Genomic DNA, 12,067 nt, shown 5'->3' with positions numbered 1-12,067 from the left:
TCACAAGTCAAGGACGTGACGACGTAATGCGTCTTGACGTAAAAGAATCACTGGATTGGATTTTTAAACAGGTTCTTGAAAACGAACAGTTCAAAAGAATCGCTTGCGTCTGCATTTTCAGAATGAGTTCTTTTGCTGGTCGCTTGTGGATTTATCCTTAGGGAGAGTAAATATGCGTAACATTTACTTAATTGAGTGTTTACTTAAGGTTTAATTAATCCATAATAAAATTAATTATCAGTTTTAAATTATAACTGGGTTTATATTTTCATAAAGAAATTTTAAATTTAAATGTTTAAAATGCCTGACGACACATATTTATTAGCCTAATATTGATTATTATGTTATAAGCCACGCCCCTAAATGATCAAAACCTATCAAGGTGAAGTGTACAGCTCTGTTACGTCACGCCAGGGATAAAAAAGACCCGCGACGCCTCATTGAGCTTCACTCTGTGCTGTGCTTCACTCACATTTGCTTGATGAAACCTCAGGCTCTCACGGAATAAACTGGCGTTCAAGTCCACAGTCTCGAGGTCTTGTTTTGGAGCGCTGCACAATGCAACGGAACCAGTAACTCACCAGCGGCTCGTTCACTGTCCAGCAAAGCGACGTTAATTAAATCGTGTTGCCGGTTACTGTACAATGTGGGCGTGAGGAGGAGGACAGTCATAAGAGAGCGAGGTCTTACAGTGGATAACTTCAACTTTATACAGTGTAACAACTCACTGAAGTATCAGAGCCTTCAAGGTGAGTCGCATTATATACGTGCACATCTGGGAAATTTAGGTGGGTTTGACAGCTAACGTTATTTGCTCTGCAAATTTAAATGGAATAAGTTTCAATGTATGAACTGAGAATTTAAATTGTTAGCAAGACATGTTCTGTATTGTGATACTTATGATGCGATGACAGGTGCAATGAATGTCAAATATGATTTACTTAGAGTTTATAGTTATTCTAGATTGATAGATAAATAAAAGAAAACATGTATTTACAAAGTGAATTTTACATAGAAAGCATTTTAAATGCAATTTAGGTGTATACTTTGTTTCAAGTAAGTTTTGTGAAATAAAATTTCAAAATAGGGGTGAAAATATGGTTCATCGTCTTTCAGCTTAACAGATTATCTTAACTTTCAGCTTATCTGTATTTATTAAAACATAAAAAAATAAAACGTAATCATACTATACCTAATGGTTTAAAAGGTAAAGATTAATTTGTTTTTTTGAGGCTGCACTGGGATTCTTAAATTTAGTGTTTTTAACTGTTCTTCTTCTAAATGTACATGACTTTTTTTTAATAGTAGTGTCATTTTAGTGGGTATCATATACTACAGTTCACTTACTGTAGTACACCAGTTTAGTGCTTGTTTAAGCTTTCTATCACTTTGTATTTTAACAGTTTTATCACAAGCCCTTTTATTTGGTTTTTAGATGCACAGTATGTTAAATGATACATATTTGATGTTCAAGCTTTGCTTAAATTTAGAAAAACATGATAAATCATGAACTTTATTAGTGTTTAGTCTTTACTTTGGAATTGTTACTTTATATATGTGACCCTGGACCAAAAAACCTGTCATTAGGGTAAATTCTTTGAAATAAATAAGCTTTTCAGTAATGTATGGTTTGTTAGAAAAGGCTGAGATACTGCTATTTGAAAATCTGGAATCTGAGGGTGCGAAAAAAAATAAAATACTGAGAAAATTGCCTTTAAAGTCATCCAAATGAAGTTCATTACAATGCATATTACTAATCAAAAATTCAGTTTTGATATATTTACGGTAGGAAATTTACAAAATATCTTTATGGAACATGATCTTTACTTAATATCTGAATGATTTTTGGCATAAAAGAGAAAATGATAATTTTGAGTCATATATCTCGATGTTGACCAATATCTTTGGATCACTGTGTGTAGTTTAGGATGCACTTGATGACTTGTTAGTTTGGCTACAGAGCCAGTAAATATTTATTCATCCGTTGTACTTATAAGTTTAAGAACTTATATTTAGTAAAAACTAACTACTGTTTTGAATAAAAAGAGCCATGTTTCCTTCATTGTCCCCTTCACCCTGACCTCTGCTTTTTCACTGCTGTACTGTTACATCTATCTTAGAAAGAATTCATAATTGAAATCAAGTGGTTTGCACAACATATTGTTTTATTGGTTATTCAGTTCAAACAGCTGGTCTTCTTCTTTGCCTCCTTGCAGCCGTAGCTATGGTGAACAGCCAGGTTGCAGGCGGCGCGTGCGCGTCCAGGTCATGTGCAGGCTGTGGGGGTCGCATCGCTGACCGTTTCCTGCTCTTCTCCATGGAGCGCTACTGGCACACACGCTGCCTCAAGTGCTCGTGCTGTCAGGCTCAGCTGGGAGAGATCGGGACCACCTGCTACAGCAAAGGAGGCATGATCCTCTGCAGAACAGACTACATCAGGTCAGACGCAAACTCAAACATCAAAGAACACAAGACACTTATATTTGTGGTGAAAAGTGTTAGTAGATCAGTTCAATCAAATGAATTGAGCGTGATAAGTAGCTTGTTCTAATACAGCTTTCCGTATGGATCCTCTTAAAATAGGGATCGTAGCACAAAGGTCATGACTTTCTTAACTTCATCCAGCAATTACAAATCATATTGACAGTCTGTTGAACAGATTGTGGTAAAACCTTTCAACTAATTTTAAGTAAAATAGAAAAAAAAAAATTTAAACATACAGCGCTGTTGCGGGCGTCCCGTGTTCGAATCCCGTCTCGAGGACCTTACCCGGTTCCGCCCCCTATCTCTCTCCCACTTCGCTTCCTGTCATTTCTGATCTGTCCTATCACAATAAAGGCACAAATGCCAAAAAATAAATCTTAAAAGTAGTTTCAACCCTGTTACTGTATTTTTTTTCCCTATTACAAATAATTATAATAATAAAAATAATATTCTCTAAAATTGTGACATCCAGGGAATAACACCATTTGGACTTTTTCTAAAGCATAGCAAGAAGACAAATATATAATAATATTTAATTTTCTCAATTTTTACAGAAATTTAGACCCTGTTAGCCACACTTTTGTGAACAAACACATTTTTCTTTAATTTACGACAATTTAAATGTAATGTATAGGTTTATCAATTACTACAAACCAGCATTTGGTCCCAGACTAGCTGTTCCTACTGAGTTATAGCTTGACAAATGCTAAATTTTCAACCGTGTTACTTGTAACCCTGCTTTCATATTACAGATTTTTAAAAAAAGTCTGATTATTCTGTTAAAATTGGATGTTTTTTAATGTTTATTGCTAAAACACACACAAAAAACAGGATTTTAAACTGTTAAACTGTACATAAATTTAGTAACTAGGTTGAAAATATACCAACTTGTAAACCTGATTTTAAAAAAGGGGGTAAATCTGATTAGTTGTACTACCTGTTAAAATGTGATACTTTTTAATCTTTATTGCAGGATTTTGAACTGTTTAGTAAATTTAGTAACGGGGTTGAAAATATAGAAAACCGACACATAAAATAATGTAACACTTTACAATAAGGTTCCATTAGCTAATGTTGGCTAATGTTTTAACTAACTTGAACAAAAAAATTAATAACACATATATGCCAAAGGCTACGTTTTCAACCCTGTTACTTGTAACCCTGCTCACATTTTACTGATTAAAAGAAAAGTGGTGCAAGTCTGATTAACTGTAATAATCTGTTTTGTAATATTTATTGCAGGACTTTAAACTGATCAGTAAATTTAGCAACAGGGTTGAAAATATAGAAAACCACATAAAATAAGGTCGGCGACACTTTACAATAAAGTTTCATTAGTTAATGTGTTAACTGAACATTCATGTTAGTTCACAGTGCATTAACTAATGTTAATAATGGTACATTTTCAACCCTGTTACTTGTAAATTTTACAGATTTAAAAAAATTGTGTGAGTCTGATTAATTGTAATATCTGTTCAAATTTGATGTTTTTTAATATTTACTGCAGAACTGTAAACTGTTTAGTAAATTTAGTAACGGTTGAAAATATAAAAAAACACAAATTTAATAATCGTAAATAAATTAAATAACCGTAACGCTTTACAATATGGTTCCATTAGTTAATGTAATAATTAACATGAACAAACAATGGATAAAACATTTATTACAGTATTTATTCATCGTCCTTAATGTTAGTTAATGAGAATATATTTGTTCATTTGTTTTTTTTTCATGTTAGTTCACAGTGCATTAACTAATGTTAACAATGCCAAAGGATACATTTTCAACCCTGTTACTTACATTTTACTGATTTAAAAAAAATGGTGTACGTCTAAATAATTGTAATGTCTGTTAAAATGCTTTTTAATATTTATTGCAGGATTTTAAACTATTTAGTACATTTAGTAACAGGGTTGAAAATATCGAAAAACACATAAAATAATAAGGTGACACTTTACAATTAGGTTTCATTAGTTAATGTATTAACTGACATAAATAAAAACAATGGGTGAAACATTTATATTAACGGTATTTATTGATCTTTGTTGATGTTAATTAACGAACCTTACTGTAAAGTGTTACCAATAATAAGAACATACAAACATTTTTGTATATTTTGTCATTTTTACTTTACTAAAATAACTTTTACCAATCAAGTGTTGTTTGGAGTTGCTTATATATTTAAAAAAAAAAATCATTTAATTGCTCCGTGAACCATAAATAGTTCAGGTAGACTGAAATGTAAGAGCAAATTACAAATGGAAAAACTAATTTTACACTCTTAAAATACCTCACATGATAGTTTTAACAACTAGTAATGAGTGTGAAAAAGGCTTTTAACTCACAGAGCCATATTTTTTCACCTCCACATTTAGTAGTGACCACATCCGAAATCTTAATCGTTATAACAAAGACACGAGTCGATAATGAGACTGTTTGAGTCTCCACAGTCATTTGCAATTCAAATAGCCTAGCCAAAGTTGTCTGAAGCTGTAGTTGTCATGCTATGCTGACAAGCATTTTGTTCTCGTGGTGATTTGCATTGGACTCATTTGCATCCACCGGGTGCTGATGATCTCCGCAGATGCATTCTCACATGCTCCCACAGAGAACATCAGAGACGCCGCATGCTGTCTTAGATGCATCACACAGCATCATTTAATGTTAAGCCTGTTGTGTCAACTCTGTGGGAGATAACGCTGCTGAAGTCATATTTGAGCCAATGTACGATGTGTTGCTTCATTTGTGTTTTCTAGGTTGTTTGGACACACAGGGGCTTGCAGTGCATGTGGTCAGTCCATTCCCGCAAGTGAAATGGTCATGCGGGCACAGGGCAACGTCTACCACCTCAAGGTTGGTTACGTCAAACCACGACAGCATAGAAAAAAAAAAAAACTGTTGTTTACTCACCTTCATGTCTTTCCAAACCTGAAACACAAAAAGATGTTTTTAAAAAATAAAAATCAATGGTGTCCACAATGACACAAAAAGCAAAAAATGTTCCACAGAAGAAAGAATGTCATAAAAGCTTGGAGTAAATGGCAGATTTTTCATGTTTGCCTGTGCTTCCCTTTAACTTGAGTGCGATATTTATTGGGTTTCTAAATGGCAGATGTTCATTAGAGCTGAATTAAACATGTGAATCCTTATTTATTTATTTGTCATATTACAGTATGTTACATTTATTTCTCTAGGCCAGGCCTAGATATATTACAGCTTCTCATAATAATGCTAACCTTGTTTAGTCTCCTTCTCGTTAAAATGGAACTGACCTTGGTTCCACAAGGATTAACTCATTAGAAAATCATTTTAAGCAATGAGCCAAAGCTAACCCTGACTAGCAGCTCTGCATATTTCCAATGTAACGCACGGCTAATAATTACACCACAAGGTTAAATTTACTTGATTCTGTCTTTTCTGTTCTAGTGCTTCTCCTGTGCAACGTGCAGAAACCAGTTGGTCCCCGGTGACCGATTTCACTATGTAAACGGCACCATATTTTGCGAACACGACCGGCCAGGAGCTTCGCTTATTAATACACACTTGCAGAGCAACCCAGTGCTACCCGACCAGAAAGTGAGTATATTCTTTTATTCTTTAAGCTCATATGTGATCCTGGACCACAAATGTCTTAAGTAGCTTGGCTATATTTGTAGCAGTAGTCAAAATGAGTCATGTATGAGTCAAAATGATAGATTTTTCTTTTATGCCAAAAATCATTAGGATATTAAATAAAAATCATGTTCCATGAAACTATTTTGTATATTTTATAATACTTTTTTCAGTTTGAAATGATGTGCATTGATAAATCATGCCAACTAAAGGTCACTCACAGCGAATTTCAGCAGTTTCAGTGTTGGATTTGGCCGATATCTGATATGCCGATATTTTTCAACTCATTTTGGCTGATAGCTGATAACGATATATTTCCTTTGGTTTGGAAACAACACCAAATCTCTCCTGTGTGGATATTATGAGCAATTTAAGCAGTTTCAGCATTGGATTTGGCCGATATCTGATATGCTGATATTTTTCAACTCATTTGGCCGATAGTCGAAACCGATATATTTCCTTTGGTTTGGAAACAACACCAAGTCTCTACTGTGTGGATATTATAAGCAATTAAAAAAAAAAAAAACATTTGCCTAGTTTTTAACAAGAAATTATTTGTTATTTTCTTTTATGCCAAAAATCATTAGGATATTAAGTTAAGTAAATGTTCCATCAGGATATTTTGTAAATTTTCTACCGTAAATATATCAAAACTTAATTTTTGATTAGTAATATGCATTGCTAAGAACTTCATTTTGACAACTTTAAAGGCAATTTTTTAATTTAAATAGCTGTATCTGAGCCAAATATTGTCCTAACCTAACAAATCATACATCAATACAAAGCTTAATTATGTGTAAATCTCAATTTCAGTTTGGTGGGCCGGGGTCACATATTACAATGTGAGTTTGGCCTTTCTCTGTAGTCGATAGCTAAAGTGTTTCCATAGAGCATAAACATGCAGTTTAACCAATCTTGTGTCTTGTAGGTTTGCTGAAGGACTCCCCGTCTTCTTCGCCTCTTTCTCTTTCTCTGTTTATCCTCCAGTGTCCTTCTCATCACAGCTCTTCACTGACATCCTCCAGACACTCCTCCTTTGACGCACTTTTGTTTTACAGCCTAAATTCACAGACTTGAATGAAAAAGTCTCCTTGAGAGAGAAAGAGAACGAGTTTGGGCTGAGAGCGACGGAAACATTTCTTTATATTTGACTTTGTCTGAAACTATGGTGGATTCTGCATTCTTGCCCCCCTGAAAACAGAAGTGACTTCTATTTTCACACAGGATATCCTGCCTCTCTCACATCTAACCTCAAAGAGAAGGCTTCATCTGAAAGCAATGTATGCTTTTCGAGTCAAGAACTGCATTCGCAACCTGTTTGTGTGCGTAATCTTACTTTACCAAATAAGAAATGCATCTAGAATTGATTGGAACTTAAAAAGTGGACATTGCATAAGAAATTGCATGGTTTTAAAGAGGATGATGAGAAGAGACTTTTTTGTATGACTTTTTTCAGTTTGAAATGATGTGCATTGATAAGTCATGCACACTAAAGATCACTCACAGTGAATTTTAGCAGTTTTGCTGTAAAACATGTCAATGCTGTAGCAGTGTATTAAGTAGGGATGCACGATATTGGATTTTTGCCCATATCTGATATGCCGATATTTTTAATATATAATCTCATTTTGGCCAATAATCGATTCCGATACCGATATATTTCCTTTTGGCTTTGAAACAACACCCAAGTATCTCCTGTGCGGATATTATAATCAATAAAAAAAAAAGTTATTTTCTTTTATGCCAAATATCATTAGGATATTAAGTAAATGTCCCATGAAGATATTTTGTAAATTTCCGACTGTAAATATGTCAAAACGTAATTTTTGATTAGTAATATGCATTACTAAGTACTTAATTTGGACAACTTTAAAGGTGATTTTCTCAGTGTTTTTTTTTTTTTTTTTTGCACCCTCAGATTCTAGACTTTGGTTAGCTTTTAACAAGAATGTATTTTTTACAATTAAATGAACAGTAATGACAGTACATTGAATCTTTGAAAATAACTATAAATAAACTATATATCAATCGCTGCATTTTTTTTTTTTTTTTTTTTTTTTTTTTTTTCTTACAGAGGTTAGAAAGAGGTTCTTGCAGTGGTAAGATTTAACATTTGTGGATGGTCTAAAGCTAAAGAGTTGCAAAAATTCAGAAACTTTTTTAGAGCTCATAATATGTTTAATAAATATAACATATTACACAATAATTAATAAATCAGTATAAATAAATTTATTTAATTTACAAGTGTTTGTTTTAATTCATGTTAGCTATAGCTTCTGACCTTTAAATCAAAACATACTCATGGTTTTACGACATTAATTACTTCTTTATTTAATCAGAAACACAGTCTAAATGTTATTTGTGTATTTTACTTTAATTTTATTAGAAGTAGGCCAGCACATGCTATCACTGTTTACTCTATCGCACACTGAACTCTTCATTTTGTACATGCATTCTCAGTTTAAATGCAGTGATCCAAAACAGTGCACACCCTGAGCACATGTGAGTTAACATATTCCTCTTATCGGCAAGAAATATCAGCTTTTTTTTATATCGGGCGGACGCCGATATTGACATTCAAAGCCATTATCGGCCGATATTGGTCCGATAATATTGTGCATCCCACCATTTCCAGCTGCGGTGAATTTGTGTAGAAACATTGCGCAAAACTGTAATCAATCACAAAACATTAAACAATTGTGCCGGTAAGGATATGTGATGCACTTTAACACCTGAAAAGTGCTTTTGGAAAGTAAACAGGTTTTGATTTCATGTTGACTATAATGTCAAAAACAGAATATCTTCATAGGCTACATCTTTTTGGACATCGTTGAGGGTGTAGAATTGTAAATGTTTTTATACCAGTACTCTCTGTAACGGTTGAATAATCGGCTCAACATGTGATGTCTATTTAAGGTGTAATTATCCAATAAATGGGAGATCCAACAAAAACCCAGCCGCCAAGAACAAATTTGTCTTGCCTTTTTGCCATCCAGATTTCACTGTTCATTGTTTATTACTATTTTTCTGCTAGTTATTAGCTTTGCTCTCAGCGGTGCAAACCTGATTACCCAAAGGGTTAGTATGAATAGGGCTTGAGCTCGGACCATTACAGAAGCAATTAAATGTGAGCGTGGAGTGTGTAAGTTCATTGTGAGTGCCGTATCTGTGCTGCTATTGCACTGGGGAGGCTGAACTCTGCTCTGATCCCGTGTTTGAATTTAATAAGGACTAATCTGCCGCCTAGTTAATTAAGAGGCAGTCGCTCCTTTCCGTTCGCTGCCTCAAAACAATCACACACGTTAAATGTTTACCATGTCGCAATTAAAGTACACAGCACAACTTTTTCACCCCCGCTCCCTTCCCACAACCTCCTGCCCTTCAGAAAGACGCTAACTAAACTACTGGGTAATTGCTGTTCTCACTTTACAGACAAGTAAATAACAATTTTTTTTTTTTTAGGTTTTTTTTTTTTAACCCTGTTTTGGTCTTGATGGCACATTATGTTGTTATTTTAATGTGTGTGTGTGTGTGTGTGTATATATATATATATATATATATATATATACAAAACAGGGATTTTTTGAGGTTTTTTTTTTTTAAGTTTGTTTAACCCTGTTTTGTTCTTGATGGCACATTATGTTGCTATTTTAACGTGAAATGTAATTTTACTTTTTTTTTTTTTCAATTAAACGGCAAGAAGTTTATAACAAATAAATTACTTGATCAACATTTTTTATATTATCTCTGAGTTATTATATATATTTTCCAGATTGTTTTACCAGATATGTTGAATTTATTTTATTTTATAATTTTTAATTTATTTATTTATTTATTTTTTTTATTTTTTTGAGGGGGGTTTTAAAGATTTTTTTTAACCCTGTTTTGGTCTTGATGGCACATTATGTTATTTTTTTTGTTTTATATATATATTTCTTTTTTTTTAATCATCAAATTTTGTTGTAATTATCTTATATATATTCCATTTTTTTCAGATTTGTTGAATTTTTTTATTTTATTTTATTTTTATTTAATTGTTAATATATATATTTTTTCGGGGGTCTTAAATTTTTTTTTTTTTTAACTCTGTTTTGGTTTTGATGAAAAAAATTATGTTGTTATTTTAATGTGAAATGTAAGTATTTTACTTTTTTTTTCTTTTTATTTTACATGTTTTTGCAGTTAAATGGCTAGAAGTTGATAACCAATAAATTATTTACTAATAAATGTTTTTGTAATTATCTTTGCATTATTATATATATATATTCCAGATATTTTTTATTATTTTATAATTTATTTATTTATTTTTATTTTACTAATCAAATGTTTTTGTAATTACCTTTGAGTTATTATATATATATATATATATATATATATATATATATATATATATATATATAAATTCAGGGAATGTTTTCTAGTTAATTTTTTTTTAAGTATTTTAATTTTTAATTGTTATTTTATTTTATATATATTTAGATTTTATTTTTTACCCTGTTTTGGTCTTGTTGGCACATTATTTTTTTATGTGAAATCTAAGTATTTAAAAAAAATGTTTGTTTCATAATTCTACAGGTTTTTGCAATTAAACGGCAAGAAGTAGATAATTATCTTAAAGTTATATATATATATATATATATATATATATATATATATATATATATATATATATGACCTATTCTACATTAATTTCTTGTTTTATTTGCATTAATCAATTGTAATGTCTCTCACAGCAGCAAAAAGCACTGTGGAATTCATAAGGACTTGGAAAGATGCTGTGATACGTTCTTTATATTAGCTCCAAAATGGCACCTTAATGCGCTTAGTTCTAAAAAAGCCTCCCTGATGTTGGTGTAGGTGCTGATACGGCATCAATTATTTATTTCACATTCGAATGAAAAGCATCAGGCAAATTCATTAACGTATGCAAATGATCACAATTGCAATTATCTTCATATCTTGATAAGTAAGGAAATCAAAACCTCGGCACAATTTGAATCCCACCGAGCCTCAACTTACACTCTGCATTCAAACCAATCAAGCTTCATCTGCATATTCCTAATTAATCACGCATATTCACATGCCAATTAGAGGGTCTGAGGAAAAAAAAGCCTCTTAGTCAACTGGCATTATCCTCTATCAGAAAAAGTTTGCAGGTGTATGAATTGCTATGCTGCTTCTGTCATGGAAAAAGTGTTTATACTCACTAATTAATCATATTAACACATGCAAATGAGTGTAATTGCCTGAGTTTCCATGCCTCACGCTGTGAAAAAGTGGGAAAGAGAAGAGTGTGGATATTTTTACCAGCTAACAACCAAGAACATTTAGAAATGCTTTGTTTTCCTCTCACAACTTTTCTGTCTGTATATCACACAGGGCCGCTGTCTTCTATTTCAAAACATTCACTTATTCAACCTTTTCAATGCTTTCTGTAATTTCACCAAGGACAAGATGCTTTCAAACTGTGTTTTTGTTGGTCCTAGAGCAACATTCTTGCAACCCATCAAATTTTGAAGTTATGTTTAGGGAATGAGGTCATACAGTGCCTTGCAAACGTATTCATACCCCTTCATTTTTTTTTTCCACATTTTGTTTTGTTGCAGCATTATGTTAAACTGCTTTAAATTAGTTTTTCCCCACATCAATTTACGCTCCATACACCATAATAATGACAAAGCAAAAACCAGATTTGGAAATTTTACAAATTTATTAAAAATAAAACACTGAAATAAGTACATTGCATAAGTATTCATACCCTTAACTCAGTACATAGTTAAAGCACCTTTACAGCCTCAAGTCTTTTTGGGTCTGATGTGACAAGCTTTGCACATCTGCATTTGGCAATTATCTGCCATTCTTTGCCTCACCTTTTCACCTCTCAAGCTCTGTCAGCTTGGATGGGGGCTGGCAGACCTAGTTGTTCCAATCGTCTTCCATTGTGGATAATGCTTCTGTGAACCTTCAATGC

The 12,067-nt window shown here is 32.6% G+C and overlaps 1 protein-coding gene across 1 annotated transcript; it reads left to right on the top strand.

Moving 5' to 3' along the window:
• The first annotated feature begins 467 nt into the window (after positions 1-467).
• On the top strand, positions 468-7,802 carry LOC141287235 (LIM domain transcription factor LMO4). Its single transcript, XM_073819369.1, has 5 exons — positions 468-749; positions 2,217-2,439; positions 5,241-5,337; positions 5,911-6,060; positions 7,025-7,802. Exons 2-5 carry the CDS (start codon positions 2,225-2,227, stop codon positions 7,031-7,033), a joined length of 471 nt encoding a protein of 156 aa, XP_073675470.1. The 5' UTR covers positions 468-749; positions 2,217-2,224; the 3' UTR covers positions 7,034-7,802.
• The last annotated feature ends 4,265 nt before the right edge of the window (positions 7,803-12,067 follow it).

The sequence above is a fragment of the Garra rufa genome, chromosome 15 (genome assembly GCF_049309525.1).
Source record: "Garra rufa chromosome 15, GarRuf1.0, whole genome shotgun sequence".
In the NCBI taxonomy this organism is placed as follows: domain Eukaryota; kingdom Metazoa; phylum Chordata; class Actinopteri; order Cypriniformes; family Cyprinidae; genus Garra; species Garra rufa.
This window is presented reverse-complemented; position numbering and strand designations above follow the sequence as displayed.